Source organism: Erinaceus europaeus, chromosome 16, assembly GCF_950295315.1.
Source record: "Erinaceus europaeus chromosome 16, mEriEur2.1, whole genome shotgun sequence".
Lineage (NCBI taxonomy): Eukaryota > Metazoa > Chordata > Mammalia > Eulipotyphla > Erinaceidae > Erinaceus > Erinaceus europaeus.
Window position 1 is genome coordinate 25,251,004 of NC_080177.1, and position 20,773 is coordinate 25,271,776.

At 42.8% G+C, this 20,773-nt stretch overlaps 1 protein-coding gene across 4 annotated transcripts; it reads right to left on the reverse strand.

The window, feature by feature from the left end:
* Nucleotides 1–6,510: 6,510 nt before the first annotated feature.
* On the reverse strand, nt 6,511–19,773 carry RDH12 (retinol dehydrogenase 12). Of its 4 annotated transcripts, XM_060174769.1 has the most exons (8): nt 19,579–19,717; nt 18,984–19,214; nt 18,036–18,154; nt 17,383–17,538; nt 16,291–16,395; nt 13,429–13,638; nt 11,151–11,340; nt 6,511–7,337 (listed from the first exon to the last, which is right to left on the reverse strand). In XM_060174769.1, the coding sequence occupies exons 2-8, from the start codon at nt 19,019–19,021 to the stop codon at nt 7,238–7,240; spliced, it is 918 nt and encodes a 305-aa protein (XP_060030752.1). In that variant the 5' UTR covers nt 19,022–19,214; nt 19,579–19,717; the 3' UTR covers nt 6,511–7,237. The 4 variants fall into 4 exon arrangements, with proteins under 4 accessions (XP_060030752.1, XP_007525887.1, XP_060030751.1 ...); XM_007525825.2 differs by lacking the exon at nt 18,984–19,214 and having other exon boundaries at nt 19,579–19,773; XM_060174768.1 differs by lacking the exons at nt 18,984–19,214; nt 19,579–19,717 and adding an exon at nt 19,291–19,429.
* Between the last annotated feature and the right edge of the window lie 1,000 nt (nt 19,774–20,773).

Consider the following 20,773-nt stretch of genomic DNA (forward strand, 5'->3'; position numbering starts at 1 on the left):
CAGTAAATCCTGAGCCTTTCTCAACTGGGATCTTGTCTTCTTTGATGGAAGGGGCTTTGCCACATGGGAAGCCATATCTGTGCCACAAGTAGATGGAAATTAAAAATGTCTCTGCAGTCCTGGGAAAATCTCAGGAACAGAAATGGGAAGGTTTAATAGTGACTCAGCCCATGAATTCCTGATATTGTTTGTGCTGAGCGCAGGCTTTCCCTTGTTAGTTGCTAACTTGGGCAAGCCTCTTCTGGAAACAGGTAAGAGGCCAATGTTGGCACTTGTTTCTTGCCCACGTCAACAGGCTAGACAGTGGCGAAGGAAGGAAGGAAGGAAGGAAGGAAGGAAGGAAGGAAGGAAGGAAGGAAGGAAGGAAGGAAGGAAGGAAGGAAGGGGAAAAAAGGAAGGAAGGAAGGGTCCCAAGCTGAGGAAGGCTGAGTCCCAAGGGGCATTTGAAGACATGAGAAACGGTAGTGGAGTTTGGAATCTGAACAAGGGGAACAACTGTGGTTTGATATATTTACAGTACCACCAAAATACCAAAGCAATACCCACACTGATTTTGTGTTTATTCTTTGTTGATCAGCTTTCCTATATTTAATATCACTGTTAGGCATAAAAGCACCCAATATTTTGGGATTGGATAGAAATTCCATATTTGGGGAATCGGGTGGTAGCGCAGCGGGTTAAGCACACGTGGTGCAAAGGCGCAAGGGCCGGGGTAAGGATCCCCGTTTGAGCCTCCTGCTCCCCACTTTCAGGGGAGTCGCTTCACAAGTGGTGAAGCAGGTCTGCAGGTGTCTTTCTCTTCCTTCCTTTTTCCATTTCTCTCTGTCCTATCCACCAACAACCACATCAACAACAACAATCAATAATAACAGCCACACAATGATAAAACAACAAGGGCAACAAAAGGAAAAAAAAAAAAAGCTTCCAGGAGCAGTGGATTTGTGGTGCAGGCACCGAGCCCCAGCAATAACCGTAGAGGAAGAGAGAGAGAGAGAAAATGAAAGAAAAGAATAGAAATTCCATATTTGCCCCCACACCTATGGACATCTAATCTTTGACAAAGGGGCTCAGATTAAATGGGGAAAGCAGAGTCTCTTCAACAAATGGTGTTGGAAACAATGGGTTGAAACATGCAGAAGAATGAAACTGAATCACTGTATTTCACCGAATACAAAAGCAAATTCCAAGTGGATCAAGGACTTGGATGTTAGACCACAAACTATCAAATACTTAGAGGAAAATATTGGCAGAACTCTTTTCTGCACAAATTTTAAAGACATCTTCAATGAAATGTATCCAATTACAAAGAAGACTAAGGCATGTATAAACCTATGGGACTACATCAAATTAAAAAGCTTCTTCACAGCAAAAGAAACCACTACCCAAACCAAGAGACCCCTCACAGAATGGGAGATCTTTACGTGCCATACATCAGATAAGAATTTAATAACCAACATATATAAAGAGCTTGCCAAACTCAACAACAAGACAACAACCCCATCCAAAAATGGGGGGAGGACTTGGACAGAATATTCCCCACAGAAGAGATCCAAAAGGCCGAGAAACACATGAAAAAATGCTCCAAGTCTCTGATTGTCAGAGAAATGCAAATCAAGACAACAACAAGATACCACTTCACTCCTGTGAGAATACATCAGAAAAGGTAACAGCAGAAAATGCTGGAGAGGGTGTGGGGTCAAAGGAACCTCTCTTCACTGCTGGTGGGATTGTCAATTGGTCCAACCTCTGTGGAGAACAGTCTGGAGAACTCTCAGAAGGCTAGACATGGACCTACCCTATGACCCTGCAATTCCTCTCCTGGGGATATATCCTAAGGAACCCAACACATCCTTCCAGAAAGATCTGTGTACACATATGTTCTTGGCAGCACAATTTGTAATAGCCAAAACCTGGAAGCAACCCAGGTGTCCAACAACAGATGAGTGGCTGAGCAAGTTGTGGTATATATACACAATGGAATACTACTCAGCTATTAAAAATGGTGACTTCACCATTTTCAGCCGATCTTGGATGGACCTTGAAAAAATGTTGAGTGAAATTAAGTCAGAAACAGAAGGATGAATATGGGATGATCTCACTCTCAGGCAGAAGTTGAAAAACAAGATTAGAAAAGAAAACACAAGTCGAACCTGAAATGGAATTGGCGTATTGCACCAAAGTAAAAGACTCTGGGGTGGGTGGGTGGGGAGAATACAGGTCCAAGAAGGATCCAGAGGACCTAGTGGGGGTTGTATTGTTATATGGGAAACTGGGGAATGTTATGCATATACAAACTATTGTATTTACTGTTGAATGTAAAACATTAATTCCCCAATAAAAAAAAATTAAAAAAAAAAAGAAATTCCATATTTGAAGTATTGCCTTGGGCCAACAGATATTTCACACACTTCTTCCAGCGAGAGGCAGGGCAGCACTGCAGGTAGGAAGAAGCAGCCCCAACCCTGCGCACATGGAGCTTACTGCACCGTACCATTTTCCGGGAGGGCAGGAAACCATGCATGCTTTAAGCAAGGGGAACTGCAGTTGGGACAAAGAAAGAAAAATTGATGCCATTTCTTTGTTTCCCAGAGACCAAAGCTAGGTGATAAAACTGGGAATAAAAACCTCTTCCTAAAAAATAAAGACAAAGATTTCTCCTCCAAGCCCTGAGCTATCAAAGTCCTAAAGGCCATTCAGCTTTAGGGGAGCTAAAGCTTGAGTGCCAAGTTCTTCTTCAAATTGTTTTCTCAGGTGTCATCCCAACTCAAAATCAGTTTCTCTGAACACTTCCTGATGTGAAAGAATGTATATTCAAGCTATTGCCTTAGTCCTGAGCTCTAGCCCTGGTTCTTGATAATCAAATCTCCAGTCTGTTCTCCAGATTTAGGCTAGCAATCTCCTGCCCCTAGCTATGGACTTCAAGATCCCTGAATATCTAAGAGAATAGATAAGGCAGGGTGGGAGAAATAGAATAATAATATGCAAAAGACTTTTATGCCCAAAGCTCCAAAGTCCCAGATTCAATTCCCCAAATCACATAAGCCAGAACTGAGCAGTGCTCTGGTTAAAGATGGGTAAGTGTTTGGGGGGAGATGAGATAAACTAGGAGGGTTTTTTTCAGATGTTTAATGAATCAAGAGTAGCACTATCTTTATTTATTTATTTATTATTTTATTGATTGATTGATTGATTCATGAGAAATGATAATAGAGAGAAAGAGCCAGACATCACTTTGATACATGTGCTGCTGGGGATTGGACTCAGGACCTCGTGCTTGAAAGTCCAATGCCTTATCCACTGCACCACCTCCTGGACCACAGCACTATCTTCATTAAACCAATTATATTAGCAAGCAGTCTGACAAGCATATGGTAATAAACACATATAAGGATTCCACCTATTTTTAATGAATGGTCTTTTGAATGTGTCAGATTTCATTTATTTAATGTTAATTTTTTAAGATAGATAATGTGGTGGAGGTCAAACCTGGGTCATGCTCATGGCAAAGAAATACACTAGCTTGAGGGTCGGGCGGTGGTGCAGTGGGTTAAGCACACACGACACAAAGCACAAGGACCGGCGCAGGGATCCCAGTTCGAACCCCCGGCTCTCCATCTGCAGGGCAGTCGCTTCACAGGTGGTGAAGCAGGTCTGCAGTTGTCCATCTTTCTCTCCCCCTCTCTGTCTTCCCCTCATCTCTCCATTTCTCTCTGTCCTATCCAACAATGACATCAATAACAACAACAACAACAATAATAACCACAACAACAATAAAACAACAAGGGCAACAAAAAGGAAAAAATAGTTTCCAAGAGCAGTAGATTCATGGTGCAGGCACCAAGCCCCAGCAATAACCCTGGAGGCCAAAAAAAAAGAAATACACTAGCCACATAAGTGATTTCACACACCTAAGAATTCAGTTTTAGCAGAGAAAGATTTTTCTCTCTCTTCTTTTTTAGTGTAGAGGTTTTTAAATTTTTTTATTATCTTCATTTATTTATTGGATAGAGACAGCCAGATATTGAGAGAAAGAAGGAGAGAGGGAGGGAGAGGGAAAGAGAGACCTACAGACCTGCTTCAGCACTCACAAAGCATTCCCCTTGCAGGTGGGGACTGGGGACTTGAACTTGGGTCCTTGCTCATTGTAATATGTGATTTCAGTCAGGTGTACCACCACCCAACCTGGAAAGATTTTTCTCAAAAAAAAAAAAACCTTTTTAATAAAAATAAAATAAAGTAAAAAAAAAAAAAAACTTGAAATTCAAAGTGTGTGGAAGTAGAGAAACGCAGACTTACCATCTGGCTTAGAGGAACCAAAACACTTCTGAATAGCTAAGAGATTTACAGAAGGCAATTAGTGGCAAGAAGAAAGTTTCTCTTCTGAGAAACTTTGCATCTGAGAAGCAAGGGTTTTTGTCTTTTAGGCTTGGACAACTGCAGCTGCAGACAGCCACACAGGGGCCTGTAGAGGTTGGGCCACAGTGGAGTATGGGCAGTAGGTACATCTACATGCTGCTTCACATCCTCAGAAAGTGGTTTCCAACTCCCACCCAGAGGCAGAGAATGTCCCATGACAATGAGCCCTTGGGTCAGGTTAGGTTTCAGCTATACAGATATGATTGTCGGATTCAGACAACCTCGGTTTAGTCAGACCAATAAAGAAATCCATGTTTGAAGTGAAAGCTATGAGTGTTGTTCATGAAAAGGTTCTTGTTTAGAAACACACATTCAGGAGGCCAAGCAGTGGTGCACTTGGTTGAATGCACACATTACCATGTGCAAGGATCCCCAGGTTCAAGTCCTCAGTCCCCACCTGCAGGGAGGAAGCTTCTCTAGTGGTGAAGCAGTGCTGTGGGTGTCTCTCTTTCTCTCTCCCACTCTCTCCCCTTCCCATCTCAATTTCTTCCTTTTCTATCAAATAAATAAAGTTTAATTAAAAAAAAGAAGCATACATTCCAAGTGCTTTTGAATCCAGGTTCTGTAGCTTCTCATGAAATGGAAACCAGCAAGAAACCAAGCAATTCTTTGACAAGGCTTTGTTGGGGCTGCTGTTCAGAACTAAGAGAGTCAGCTTAGATAGAAGGCCCATGTGATGGCTCTCAAAGAGAAACGCATAATACAACACTTAGGGTCACAAGTGCCTGGGCAGATAGGGTCACCAGTCAGCATGAGGAGAGAGAAGCATCAGATTGGGCTTTTCAAACATATATTTCACTGTATACATCCAGTGAATGTATAACTCTGTGTCAGATGGGGTCATCCAATCCAGGGTAGGTGGCCAGGCTAAATCCACTAATCAGAAGTAGCTGGCAGCAGCGAGCTGATTGACTCACTAATTAGAGATGGTTCTTTACACTCAGCCTATGTGGCTAGGCAGTTTCTATTTCCTGCAGGCACTCTTCTGCTTTTTTACATGATTTGCTTGTGTCCTGCTTATGATGGGGTCTCATTATTGCTCCCTGATGGTGCCTATGTACCATCAAACTCAGGACGCCCTGAACTTGGCTTGATGAGAAATAGGTGGAGTCTTCTTAATCTTGTCCATTAGGGTATAGATAAGTAGGAGAAAGGAGGCCAAACCCTAAGAAAATTCTGTCTTAAAAGCATTATAGTTTAATGCTATGGTGTCTGCAGTGTGTTTGTCAATATCCCTCCCTGTGGCTCCACCACCCCCCTTCCCAATTGTCATAAAGGAAATAGATGAACAAGACTGAGAAAATGTTAATATCATTGAAGCTGCAGGACAAGGGCCATTTGTGGGAATTGATTATATGTTTTGCTTTACATTTTTTTCACTGGAATTTGACCAAGGAGAGAGAGAGAGAACACAGAAGGAAGACATGTCCCCAGTGTGGAGAGGTCAGGTTCAAACCTAGATCATTCGTAAGGCAAAACCAGTGCCTTTCCACGTGAGTTAGCTTGTTGACTCTCTTTACTTTTTTTTTCCCTCTATTTGAAAATTTCTGTAATAAGAGATTTAAGTCTATTAGCTATGATGGAAAGGTTGTTTTATTCACTGGATGTCTTTGGATTCTCTAGAACTAGGACCAAAACATGACTTGAGTCAAGGACAGAAAGAGTAGGCAAGTTTCCCTGCCTTTCCTTGGAGACTTCCACCCCTTGAAAAAAGAAGCAATTTGTCCAGGAGCAGCGTAAGAGTGCAAGGAGATCAGAAGAAGAAGAGCTATGAGTTTAGGTCAATAGATAACTCGGACTTGGTCTTTCTGCATCTGTGTATTAAATGAAGTCTTAGACTATATATGATCTTAGTTGACTAAGAATTCAGCATAATATGAATTAAGTCATTCTTATTTCTTCTTAGATAATACACTGTCAGCATCCCAAATTTTGAGAAAATGCCTCACTGAATGATCTTATCTTGTACCCAGATGAGCTAATATAAGAAGGTTATGGGTGGGTATAGTGAGAAGCTCCTCAATGAACTAAAAGATTGGCTTCCCTTCTTTGTCCCATCTCTCCCTTGATGCCCTAAGAAAATAAATAAGACAATTTGATGAATACACAGTCTTTATTGCCTTCCATTAAAAATTTAAGCAAAGAAAACACTAGAAAAAGTAAACCATCTACAAGATTGAAATTGGGAAAATCCAACCTTACACAATAATAAAAATTAATTATATCTCAATAAATCTGGGGAAAAAGTGAAAGAACTAGAAAAAATAAAAGTCAAAGATCCAGTTTTAAAGAATGCTTCCTGTGTGCTCAGAGGAAGGAACCAAAGTTGGTCAAGGTTAGCCAAGATTATCCCAAGGTGGTCCAGACTCTAGAATTGTGACTAGTATTTCAAAGAGGAAAGATATAAGTCAAAAGGTTGAATATATGATCTCTGGAAATATGTAACACTGATATTCCTGTCAGCTCAGCTGAGCATGCTGGCATTTATAGCTATTTGGTGAAGACACTAATCATGTTTCTAAGACTCTTCAGCTACCCCTGTGCCCAACCTGGGAACTGCCCTACTCTCCTACCCCCAAGAAAGTGGTCAACACTGCAGGTCTTGAAAAAGGTGTGAACATCTACAGTTGTGACGCTCTTGTGCCACCTCACAAGAGGGTTGGGTATATGAGGGCTTCTAGAAGGGCCAAGGAAATCAGAGCAGGGCAGGATTCACAATAGCAACCAGTCAGGAAAATAACCGTTCATGCCTTCTCCTTGGTCTCCTGTCATCATGGCATGGACTGGGTCTGATAAAGCTGTAACTCTTCCACCAGCTCTACTACCAGTGGATTCCTAGAAGGTCACAGCTGACAGTCCATAGGCGCTCAGCTGTTTTGTTGTTCCGGGCTCTTGGGCACACCCAGCTCTTCTTGCAGTCACTGGAAGTCAGAAAAAAAAGAGTGAGAGGTCAGAGAAAAAAAAGTGGAAGCACATGGCCTTTTTCTAAGAATTTATTTCCAAATGAGTAAAATACTGGATTTTGGAAGAAAAGAAACTAACTGTGTTGATTTTTTTAAGCCCCATCTTAGTCTGACTAAGAACTGCGTTTTATTTTGTTTAGGAGGGAGGGGTGAGACTGAGGACCATATGAATGAGGGAGTGGGAACAAAGAACATGCTCACAGTGTTTTTCTTTAAATGGTATTTTTAAATGACAAAAGTCCTGAACAACAGAACTGAGAAATACTATACTGCCAAAGAAGTAAAGTCTATTGTAAAATTGCTTTCTCTTATACTTTAACATGCTTTATTTATGTGTAAATAACTATAGCCTTTCTTACATACAAAAGTGTATTTTTTTATCTAGGAAAGATATTTTTCTCTTATTAAAAATGCATATTTTGTGGATTCTCGTGGCAGCTCATCCAGTAAAGTGTACACATTACCATGCAATAAGGTCCCAGGTTCCATTTGTCTCCAATGTCTACATATTTTAAACATAGGGCACATTTCAATTTGGACTAGCCACATTATCAAGAACTCAGTAGGACAGGGGAGATAGCATAATGGTTATGCAAATGATCTTCAAGCCTGAGACTCTGAGGTCCCAGATTCAGTTCCCAGCACCAGAGCTGAGCAGTGCTCTGGTAAGGGAGAAAAAAATAACAAAACTCAGTAACACATACAGTCAGTGATAACCATATTGGACAGCACAGCAAAAGAACTAGATTTTATTTTTTTAAGATTTTATTTATTTATGAGAAAGATAGGAGGAGAGAGAGAGAGAGAACCAGACATCACTCTGGTACATGTGCTGCCGGGGACCAAACTCAGGGCCTCATGCTTGAGTGTCCAATGCTTTATCCACTGCGCCACCCCCTAGACCACAAGAACTAGATTTTTAAAATTCCACTTAGAAGTTGTATTACCTTAAACATGCTACTTAATTGTGCCTTAGTTTCCTTATCCAAAAAAAGGGGGGGAGGACATCACAAATTATATGAACCAATACATATAAAACCAGAAGAGTATCCATCACATTAGGTCAAACAACCTTAGTTAATATTCATTTATTTTCTCTTTTGTTGCTCTTATTGTTTTTCATTGTTGTTGTAGTTATTATTGTTATTCTTATTGATGTCGCCCTTGTTAGGACAGAGAGAAATGGAGAGAGAAGGGGAAGACAGAGGGGGAGAGAAAGATAAGACACCTACATACCTGCTTCACTGCCTGTGAAGCGAGTCGACTCCCCTGTAGGTGGGGAGCCTGGAGCTCCAACAGGGATCCTTAAGCTGGTCCTTGGGCCTTGCGCCAAATGCGCTTAACCCACTGTGCTACCACTGGACTCCCAGTTAATATCATTTATCCAGTCCCCCTTTGTTAGACAATGACATTTCCAATGCTTTGTTTAATAAATTGTATACCAGTAAGGGGGACAGACAGTAGCACAATACTGTTAAGCTCATATAGTGAGAAGTGCAAGGATCCCAGCTGGAGCCTCCAACTCCCCACCTGCAGGGGGGTCACTTCACAAGTGGTGAAGCAGGTCTGCAGGTGCCTATCTTTCTCTCCCCCTCTCTCTGCCCCTCCTCTCTTGACTTCTCTCTGTCCTATTGAACAAGGACAGCAGCAACAACAATAACAACAATGACAACAAAATGGAAAAAATGACTTCCAGGAGCAGTGCAGACACCAAGCCCCAGCGATAACTCTGGAGGCAAGATAAATAAATAAATTGTGTACCAATAAACAGTCTTACACAGAATGGGACAGAAGAGCAGACTGTGTTGGATCAAGTCAAGGGAAGGAGATTTTAAACTTGGACTTCCCTATATTGCCAAAATCTGACTGCCCATTGAGATTATAACGAGAACAGTAAAATGTCTATGTTCCAGAAGACAGAAGCAATCTTGACAGCCAACAGAGGCAGAGGCCACTCTAGGAAGAAGTGACTTTGCTTGGAGACTGCCTTCTCACACAGCTCTTAGGAAGCTATAAAACTTATGTGGAAATATGGCTCACGTATAGACAAAATAGTTCCACTAGAGCAACTGCTGCCGGGGGCCGGGCGGTAGCGCAATGGGTTAAGCGCACATTGTGCAAAGTGCAAGGACCCGCCTAAGGATCCTGGGTTGAGCCTCAGGCTCCCCACCTATACAGGTGGGTCGCCTCACAAGCAGTGAAGCAGGTCTGCAGGTGTCTTTCTCTCCTTTCTCTGTCTTCCCTTCCTCCCTCGATTTCTCTCTGTCCTATCCAACAACAGTGACATCAATGACAGCAATAATAATAATAACTACCACCACCAACACACAAACACAAGGGCAACAAAAAGGAAAAAAAATAGCCTCCAGGAGCAGTGGATTCATGGTAAAGATGCTGAGCCTCAGTGATAACCCAGGAGGCAAAGAAAAAAGAGCAACTGTTGCCAAGTTTTTCTTTTTCTTTTTTTTAAAGATTTTATTTATTTATTAGTGAGAAAGATAGGAGAGCCAGAGAAAGAGCCAGACATCACTCTGGTATATGTGCTGCCGGGGACCGAACTCAGGACCTCAAGCTTGAGATTCCAGTGCCCTAGCCACTATGCCACCTCCTGGACCACAGTTTTTCTTTTTCTTTTTTTATTTTATTTTATTTTATTTTATTTTATTTTATTTTATTTATTCCCTTTTGTTGCCCTTGTTGTCTATCATTGTGGTTCTTCTTGTTGTTGTCATTGCTGTTTTTGTTGTTGGATAGGACAGAGAGAAATGGAGAGAGGAGAGGAAGACAGAGAGGGGGAGAGAAAGACAGACAGACACCTGCAGACCTGCTTCACCGCTTGTGAAGTGATTTCCTGCAGGCGGGAAGCTGGGGGCTTGAACCAGGATCCTTATGCAGGTCCTTGTGCTTTGCGCCACGTGCGCTTAACCCACTGCGCTACCGCCCGACTCCCGTTTTTCTTTTTCTTATGAGTAGATTAAAAGAATATCTTTAATCCATAAGTCTTACTCAAGTTTCTTGTTTTTAGATATTTATTTATTTATTCCTTTTTGTTGCCCGTGTTGTTTTATTGTTTTAGTTATTATTGTCGTTGTTGGATAGGACAGAAAGAAATGGAGAGAGGAGGGGAACACAGAGAGGAGGAGAGAGAGACAGACACCTGCAGAACTGCTTCACCACTTTTGAGGCAACTCCCCTAAAGGTGGGGAGCCCAGGGCTCAAATCAGGTTCCTTATGCCGGTCCTTGCGCTTGTGTCACCTGCTCTTAACCCGCTGCACTACAACCTGACTCCCCTTACTCAAGTTTCTTTTTATATATATATATTTTATTTAATTTATTTATTCCCTTTTGTTGCCCTTGTTGTTTTATTGTTGTAGTTATTATTGTCGTCGTTGTTGGATAGGACAGAGAGAAACGGAGAGAGGAGGGGAAGACAGAGAGGGGGAGAGAAAGATAGACACCTGCAGACCTGCTTCACCGCCTGTGAAGCGACTCCCCTGCAGGTGGGGAGCCGGGTTCTAACCGGGATCCTTATGCCGGTCCTTGTGCTTTGCGCCACCTGCGCTTAACCCGCTGCGCTACAGCCCGACTCCCCCCTTACTCAAGTTTCTAAGGCACACTTGCTTGTAAAAGTAACAGCATTTGGTTTTGCAGGTCAGATCCAAAACTGGATCCCACCAGGAAAGCCTCAGCCACTCAAGCTGCATAGCCCAGAGGATCTTGTGAATACCCAAGCACACAGGTGGAGGAGAGACCCCAAGTGCCTCCTGTACCTGAAGTACTTGCCACTCTGGGGTTCCAGGTCCTCAGCCAGGGCACAGTGCAGGGTGGTCTGGGTTCCCTCTTGTGCTGACTTGAGGAAGAGGGAGAAGAGCCTCCAGAGCAGACAAAGAATGAAGGAGTGCCGGACCAGCTCAGAGCTGACGATGCCTGGGTGCACTGAGTAGGTGGTCACACCCGTGCCTAGGGCCAAGAGCACACTGTTACACCAAGGACACACTCCAAACCTAGGATGACAACTCATCTCCAGCAAGACACACGAGTGAGAGGATGGGACACTGAAAATATAACTCCAGGGTTCAGAAGGTGTCATTCCTACCTAGCAATTTGACTAGCCATACTGACCTTTTCCACAAAAACCTGTATAGTCTTCTCAGCCTTCTGTACAACCAAAGGAGTGCTTGGCTGAAAATTCTACTAGACTGATGTCTTCTTCACCCTGTGACTTAAGTATTATCAAAGAAATAGCCACAAATAGTAGTAGTAATGATAGTATTCAGTCTTTATTTTATTTATTTACTTACTTATTTATGTTAGTTATCACTGGGACTCAGTGCCAGCACTACAAATCCACTGCTCCTGGAGGCCATTTTCTTACATTTTATTGGATAGGACAAAGAAAAATTGAAAGGGGAGGGAGAGGGATAAAGGGAGAAAAAATACAGATACCTTGCTTTACCACTTGTGAAGCATCCCTACTGCATGTGGGGAGCCAGGGGCTGGAACCCTGATCCTTGCTCGGGTCCTTGCACTTAGTACTATGTGTGCCTAATCTGGTGAACCACTGCCCAGCCCCATAGTATCTATTTTTTTTAAGAATTTATTTATTCTTTAAGAATAAATACATTTATTCTTTGAGAAAGGTAGGAGGAGAGAAAGAACCAGCCATCACTCTGGTACATCTGCTGCCAGGGATCGAACTCAGGACCTCATGCTTAGCCACTGCACCACCTCCTGGACCACCATAGTATCTATTCTTGGCAATGGTATCTTTGGAATTTCTACAGCTAGGTACTAAGGGTAGCAACTTGAGGGAAAGGTAGGAAGCTAAGACCATGTTTGGAGCTACATTGGCCTGGCAAGCACATCTTTTCCTTTTCTTCTGTTATTTTATTGTGGGGTTAATGGTTTACAGTGTAGTTGTTGACACATGGGTACAGTCTCTGATTTCCCCATGATAGCTGTCTGCACCACCATCTTGCAAATACATCTTATAAGGTGTTGATTGAGAGACTGAGATGAGGAAACTAAACATGTCTCCATGACACCCCTGATGCCTTATATATATGGCATATCAAAATAAAAGAAAGACCAAAAAAAAAAAGGTTGCCTGGAGTCATGAACTTATCATGCAGGCACCATGTCCCACTGATAACCCTGATGGCAACTGGAAGAAAATAAAAGTACCCTCATCTCACTTCATAAGGGGCTGAAGTCAGGGGAGGTTAAAGGGACATGTTCACATATATTGATGGCTCTTGCATGGTAGAATAATACTTGTTTTTCTGTTTGCAAGAGGTTGTTGTAAAAATTAAGTGAGACAGTGGTCCCGGAGGTGGCACAGTGATAAAGCTTTGGACTCTCAAGCATGAGGTCATGAGTTTGATCCCCGGCGCACATGTGCCAGAGTGATGTCTGGTTCTTTCTCTCTCCTCTTATCTTTCTCATTAATAAATAAAAATTTTTTAAAAATTAAGTGAGATAAGTAGTAACATATAGGGGACCTGGCAATGGCACACTAGTTAAGTGTACATGACGTGAAGCTCAAGGACCACAGAAGGTTCTGGATTCAAGCCCCTGGCTCCCTACTTACTGCAGGGGGGTCATTTCACAGTTGGTAAAGCAGGCCTGAAGCTATCTATCTTTCTCTCCCCCTTTCTGTTTTCTCCTTCTCTCTCGATTTCTTTCTGTCCTTTCCAACAACAATAATAATAACAACAACAACAAGATGGAAAAATGGCCTCCAGGAGCAGTGAATACATAGTATAGGCACCCAACCCTAGCAATAACCCTGAGGGCAAAAAAAAAAAAAGTAACATATATTCTGGATAAATTGATGAGATGAGTTATTAATGACCATTCAATTTTAAATATCCAGAGGTCAAAAATTCTGTTTCATCCCATTCATAACCTCTCTCCCCTAGTGGACACTAAGGACACACAGAAATGTGCATGTTTAACATCCTGATTTCAGACGTTTCCATGAAGTTCTAATCTGGATGGATGACCCTTGCTTTTGCTATCTGAAGCCTGATCTTTCTCCAGACTTACCTTGGAGTCTCTTGGCCAACTGACGAGTGAAAAGCACATTGGCCAGTTTGCTCTGGCCATAAGCAAGAAATGAGTAGTAGCTCTTCTCACTCTGGAGGTCTCGGAAGTTAATCTTGCCAATAATGTGTGCCACGGAGGACAGGTTCACCACCCGTGCAGGAGCAGACTCCTTCAGCCGCTCCAGGAGCAAGTAGGTGAGAAGGAAGTGGCCTGCAAGGAGAGACAGCAGGGTTGACTGAAAAGGAGAGTGGCAGCCCAGGCTCAGGATGGCAAAGCTGATGACAGAACTTCAGCATTAGCTCGCTGTCTTCCATTGTGAACAAATTTTGATGCCATGAGCAACTCAGTGCTACTGGCCAGCCAGTCTGAATTAACAGATTCCTCAAGGCAATTGCCAGAATGATTCTAGAGGTAAGGCAATAGAGACTCCATCTATGCTCACTAGAGATATGGTACTGTAGACTTGGTCTGGATTTATCTGTGTCTCTGCCATGACCTCAGCCAGAAGAAGTGCTTGCTTGCTTATTTCTCACTCCACTCTGATCATGATCATACAGTGGATGGATCCAGATACATTCATGTATGGAAAGAAGGAAGGGAGGGAGGGAGGGAGGCAAGTAAAAAGGAAGGGTGGGATTATCAAGAAAAATAATAGTCAGCTGGAGCAATTGCTTAACTGGTAGAACATTGAAATATCATGCCTGAGGCTCCCGGTTCGATTGCATGTACCAAAATGGTGCTCTGGCTTAATTCTTTTTTAAAAAAAGATTTTTAAAAAATATTTATTTATTTCCTTTTTGTTGCCCTTGTTGTTTTTACTGTTGTTGTTGTTACTATTGTTGTTATTGATGTCATCATTGTTGGATAGGACAGAGAGAAATAGAGAGAGGAGGGGAAGACAGAGAGGAGGAGAGAAAGATAGACACCTGCAGACCTCCTTCACTGCCTGTGAAGTGACTTTCCTGCAGGTGGGGAGTGGGGGCTTGAACCGGGATCCTTATGCCGGTCCTTGCTCTTTGCGCATGTGTGCTTAACCCACTGCGCTACCGCCCAACTTCTTTCTGGCTTGATTCTTTCTCCTCTTCACCTCATATTCAGTTCTCTTTCTCTCATATGGAGTAAATAAAATCTTTTTTAAAAAAGTCAGAAAATAACAGATAAGAGAGCAAGTTCCAGGGCCAGGGAGGTGGTTCTGTGGTAGAGCACATGCTGTGTTTACCTGAGTGAGGCCCTGGGTTTGATGGCCTTGACGAGGACAAAAAAGACAAAAACAGGGGTCAGGTGGTGGTGCACCTGGTTAAGCGCACATAGTACAAAGCACAAGGACCCGAACAAGGATCTGGGTTCAAGCTTCCAGTTCCCCACCTAGAGCAGGGGACACTTCACAAGCAGGGAAGCAGGTCTGCAGGTGTCCATATTTCCCTCCCCCTCCTCTCTCAATGTCTGCTGTCCTAACCAATGAAATGGAAAACATGGCCACCAGAAGCAGCAGATTTATAGTGCTGGCACCGAGCCCCAGCGATAACTGGGCAAAAAAAAAAAAAAAAAAAGACAAAAACAAGTAGAACATCACAAATGACAGAGTGGTGTTTTGACGTTACTCTCTTTTTCATAAAAAAAAGAACATATTCCATGGGCACTGTACTAATATATATAGTTACATATCTATGTTTACATCACTTAAATTCTGAACCCCAGGCTCCCCCATATCTAATGCCCTTGAAGTTTGCCAGCTCTGTGGACCAATCTTTTGAATACTTGGCCCTCAGTTGTTCATGTGCAACAGAAGTTCTTGTTCTCTCTCCTCCATGGCACACACATAGACATCTGGCCCTGCTTGGCACTACCACTGTTCTATACAAGAACAATATTTTTGGGGCTGGGTAGTGGCTTAGTGGGTAGTGCCACGCATGAGAAACTAGGTTCAAGCCCCTGACCCTCACCTGCAGGGGGAAAGCTTCATGAATAAGTAGAACAGTATTGCAGGTATCTCTAGCTCAGTTCTATCAAAAAAAATCATAATAAAAGCTGGAAAGATAGCATAATGGTTAAGCAAATATACTTTCATGCCTGAAGTACCAAAGGTCTCAGGTTCAATCTCCAGCATCACTACAAACCAGAACTGAGCAGTGTCTTGGAAAGAAGGAGGGGATGGGGTAGATAGCATAATGGTTATGCAAAGAAACTCTCATACCTGAAGCTCCAAAATCCCAGGTTCAATCCCCTCTATACCACCATAAGCCAGAGCTGAGCAGTGCTCTGGTAAGAAAGGAATGCTCTGGTAATGAGGAATCCATTAATTCAGTCTGGCTGGCCTGTAGCACTGAGTTGCTCATGGCATCAAAATTTTGTTCACAATGGAAGACAGAAGAAGAAAGAAGAAGGAGAAGAAAAATGTGTAGATAATAAAGGAATAATATTCTTCTCGGCATGTGCTTAGTTTGTTTTGTTTTAAGACATGGGTATGGGCCAGGCAGTGGTGCACCCAATTAAGTGCACATATCGCCATGTGCAAGGACCAGGGTTTGAGCCCCAGCTCCCCACCTGCAGTGGTAGGGGTTTGCTTCATGAGTGGTGAAGCAGGTCTACACGTGTTTATCTTTCTCTCCCCCTCTCTGTCTTCCCTCTTCACTTAACTTCTCTCTGTCCTGTCAAATAAAAACAGAAAGAAAAAAAAAGACATGGATAGAAGGAGTTTACTTATTTTGGACTGGCTAGAAGAGGGATAATGAAAAACAAAAATCAGTTTGTCTAGTCTACTGGATCCTGGCCACTGGAAAGTCTTAGTCCTAGTATAAGGTCATCTCTCTTTGGAAAAATAAAGTGGAGTGTCTCAGTTTTTAGTCACTCAAAGGTACTTACCCAGGTGGTTGACTCCTATGTGGGTTTCAAAACCATCAGTTGTTTTGGAGTATGGGCACATCATGACTCCTGCATTGTTGATCAGAAGATGAAGCTGTTTCTCCTCTAAGAGCATAACCAAAGAGAAAGTATAGGTAGCTGGGAGTCTATCAGGTTTTTGCCATAGTCCTGATATTTGTTCCTTGCCTTTGGACCTATTTCAGTGATATTCAACAACCAATATCAGTGGGTTTGTAATTTTATTTACTGATATTTTCCCAGACATTATCATTCCTTCTTTCAGTAAAATTATACTGAATATTGAGTCTGAGTCTGGCCCATTCAGCTGGTCACTGGAAATACAGTCATAAAACAAGAGAGACATGGTCCCTGCCTCTCATGGATTTCATAGTCCTTGGTAGAAACTGGTTATTTTTTAAAATATTTTTTATATTAATCTATTTATTTTCCTTTTGTTGTCCTTGTTTTTATCATTTTTGTGGTTATTGTTGTTGTTGTTATTTATGTTGTTGTTGCTGGATAGGACAGAGAGAAATAGAGAAAGGAGGGGAAGACAGAGATGGGGAAAGAAAGATAGACACCTGCAGACCTGCTCCACCGCTTGTGAAGCGATCCCCCTGCAGGTGGGGAGTCAGGGGCTCGAACTGGGATCCTTACAGCAGACCTTGAGTTTTGCACCATGTGCACTTAACCCGCTGCGCTACAGCCTGACCCCCAAAACTGGTTATTTTACAAGATCCAGAAAAATTCTGGCAACAGCAACACCTCATTGAATGCTCATGGCCACATCAGATTGAGTCTCAGGATGAAAGGAGACAGTGACATTGGGGACACACCTTGATGTGAAGGTGCAAGCCCAGACAGGAAGCAGGGACTCCTAACATTCCCACTGATGATGCAGAAAGATAAGGATCCTGCCCAGCTTGTCCACTTGCCATCCTATTGCAAGCTCCCTGCCCTGCTCGTTCATGCAGCAGAACCAGTCTGATGGGATCAAGGATGGTTCTGATGTAAGGGTCAAAGATGGCCTAGGGTGGAACAGCCTCTCCCATAGCCAGCTTTTACTATCCTCACTATCCAACAGGGTCTCACCTGCCAGAAAGCCCTCAGCAAAGGCTCGGATGGATTTGGTATCAGACAGGTCCAGTTTCCTCACCAGCACCTGTGAGTTCTTGGTATCAGCTCGGATTTCACTGGCAGCAGACTCCCCCTTCAGTACATCTCGACAGGCAATGTAGACCCGAGCTCCTAGGGTCAAAACAAAGACAGTCCAATGTGCTCGGGCCTAGACTGAAAAGAGAGATCATAAGAGAGCAAGGGGCTGTGGTGGGCTCATTCTCCCAGTCTTCTCAAAATCAGTGAGCATCTATATCCCCACACCTGGATGCTCACAAGTAGTACTGCTCAGTCTTCTTGCTGTCAGCTTACCCTCAGGCTGGGAACCCTGGTTTTTACCCTGATGTTTAATGCTGTACAGTGTTCCTTTGCACAGTAACAGACTTGATCAATATTATACACCGACACCACTGATTTCCTTTCATTATATAATAAATAGGAAAGGAGAAGGGAGGCAGGAAGGTTAATTCAAAGCCACAGAGTAAGTTAGTATCACAGGTGGACTTGGATCCCAGGTCCCTCAAATTACCAGCCAGAACTTCTAAACCCAGGACAAGGAAATATGAGGAGAGGCCTCAAAGGAAGGGGAACAAGATGTTGCCCTATGGAGACCAAGTGGAAGGACTTGCCTCTGCGAGCGAGCTCTCTGGCCGTCTCCTTGCCGATGCCGGTGTTGGCACCAGTGACCACCACTACCTTCCCTGGAAGCTGCACGCTTGTTCTACAAATGCCACCAGCAAAGAACTTCCTACAGGCAAGAGTAACAAAAGCATTCATGCACCATACTTTCCAACCCCAGATCAGATATATCCTAACCAGCCAGCTTTAGTGGGGGATTTCTTTAAATTGCCCTCAAGGGATTACAAGAAGCTCATCTTTGGGAGGTAACTTTCATTTTCCCATAGGGTGAGGAAGTCTCCAAGTCACTAAACCAGGTTTGAATGACATGTGCCCAGAAGCTACAAATAATCTCCTGGGGAAACTAAGTAAGTGCTCTTGAAGCAGAGCCAAAGGAGACCTTCCTATCTAGGTAAAGATAGCTAGCTTTTATCTCTGAAGATCTCAGGAGGTCAGCTTCCTCCTCCAAGTAGGAACTGGGAACTCAAGTGGCATTCAAAGCACAAGTGGCACAGCCTTCATGGAATCAAAGGTCATGGGTCTTAAGTCTTTGATAAATATTAATGGATATACCCTTGAGAGGTCTCATATGTAAACACTGCTTGGAGGTTCTCTCTAGCTCAAGAGAGAGTCTGCATCTTCAGAGGCTTTCTGCCATTGTACTAGAAACATTATTCTGGTCACCAGTATACAGAGAGAAAACCCCTTGTTCAGATCTCTGGACAGTCATTTACATAAAACTGATATGACAAGTTCAAAAAATAAAAATTGAAGAAGGGGGACAGAACTCTTCTTCCCCAGGCATCATCTGACTGTCAGGCATTAACACTATTTATAGGTAATTTATCTTACTCCTCACAAATAGTCTATTGTTATCCCCCAGTTTGCCATGGAGAAAATGGAGGCTCAAGAAGTTCAGTATTTTGCTACTGGTGGAAAAACTGAGCTGTAACCCATACCATAATCTGAAACAACACTCTATCCCCAACATATCCATTCAAACGTCTTCAGATCATTGGTTGTCAAATGTTTCACTCTGGACACACTTTTTTTTTTTTTTTCTGACCACTCCAGAAATCCCACAGTCCAAGTGTCATCTCAAAAGAATAGTTGACAGGTTGTTTCCTTCCCTAAATGCTTGGTACTTCACAATGAATCCTCAGGAGTGCTAACCCAGCACAACTACTTGACTAGGGATGACAAAGAATGAGAGATCTTCAAAGAAATCAAAAGGAATAGAGTAAAAAAAAGAACAAGGACACTCACCTATGTTGTCTGCCAAGCAACTTGACAGAGGCATCCACTATGCCTTTCACTAGCATCAGAATTCAGACCAACCTCTCCACTCCCAGCCCCAGGTGCTTCCTTCTCATTTTCCACCATGGTATCAATAACTACCTCCTTCCTTCCTGTTCTTTCTGCTGTGGCTCTCTCTCCCCAAGCCTATGTTTCTTTCTCTTCGTTCAGCAGCTAAGAACTCTTCACTTAACAAGCTCTGTGGCTCCCAGCTCAGGCTCTGTAAAACATTGTATGAGCTACTGAATTTAAACAAACCTGATGGATGGAGCTATCATATACAGGAAAGAAAAGAAGGAGATGAGCAGTCCCAAGGTGAGTAGCATGTTTTCAAGTTCTTTAGTTGTTGCTTTTGTAGTAAAACCAACTCCGGTTCCAACTCTTGCCTGCTTTTCTTTGCTTCTCCCTCCTCTAGCTCCTGTCGCTTGTGGGAGCTCAGCAACAGTCTACTGGTCTGTCTAAGCACAGCCCAGAATCCTATTTAAATCTGAGAGCTGTCAGAGCACAGCCTGCTGGGAGATGTAGTCCTGGGAGGAGCCTAAGGAAAGAAGAGAAGCTTACACAAATACCAGAAAGAGGTTAAATATGGGATGATCTCACTCATAGAAAGAAGTTGAAAAAATATTAAATTAAGTTAATTTGTGGAAAAAACTTTTTTTTTAATTTATTTCTTTATTGGGGAGTTAATGTTTTACATTTAACAGTAAATACAATAGTTTGTATATGCATAACATTCCCCAGATTCCCATTTAACAATACAACCCCCACCATGTCATTTATCATCCTTCATGGACCTGTATTCTCCCCACCCACCCACCCCAGAGTCTTTTACTTTGGTGCAATACTCCAATTCCATTTCAGGTTCGACTTGTGTTTTCTTTTCTGATCTTGTTTTTCAACTTTTGCCTGAGAGTGAGATCATCCCATATTCATCCTTCTGTTTCTGACTTATTTCACTCAACATGATTTTTTCAAGGTCCATCCAAGATCGGCTGAAAACCGTGAAGTCACCATTTTTTACAGCTGAGTAGTATTCCATTGTGTATATATACCACAACTTGCTCAGCCACTCATCTGTTGTTGGACACCTGGGTTGCTTCCAGGTTTTGGCTATTACAAATTGTGCTGCCAAGAACATATGTGTACACAGATCTTTTTGGATGGATGTGTTGGGTTCCTTAGGATATATCCCCAGGAGGGGAATTGCAGGGTCATAGGGTAGGTCCATTTCTAGCCTTCTGAGAGTTCTCCAGACTGTTCTCCACAGAGGTTGGACCAATTGACAATCCCACCAGCAGTGAAGAGGGGTTCCTTTGACCCCACACCCTCTCCAGCATTTGCTGCTGTTACCTTTTCTGATGTATGACATTCTCACAGGAGTGAAGTGGTAACTTGTTGTTGTATTGATTTGCATTTCTCTGACAATCAGAGACTTGGAGCATTTTTTCATGTG

Excerpts from the sequence above, each read along its gene's own strand:
- RDH12 (XM_007525825.2), bottom strand. The coding sequence starts at position 19,646 with ATGCTACTCACCTTGGGACTGCTCATCTCCTTCTTTTCTTTCCTGTAT. Across the intron at positions 13,639-16,290 it reads CATAGGAGTCAACCACCTGG|GCCACTTCCTTCTCACCTAC; the intron begins GTAAGTACCTTT and ends CTCTCCTTGCAG. Across the intron at positions 11,341-13,428 it reads GTTGGCCAAGAGACTCCAAG|GCACGGGTGTGACCACCTAC; the intron begins GTAAGTCTGGAG and ends TCTTGGCCCTAG.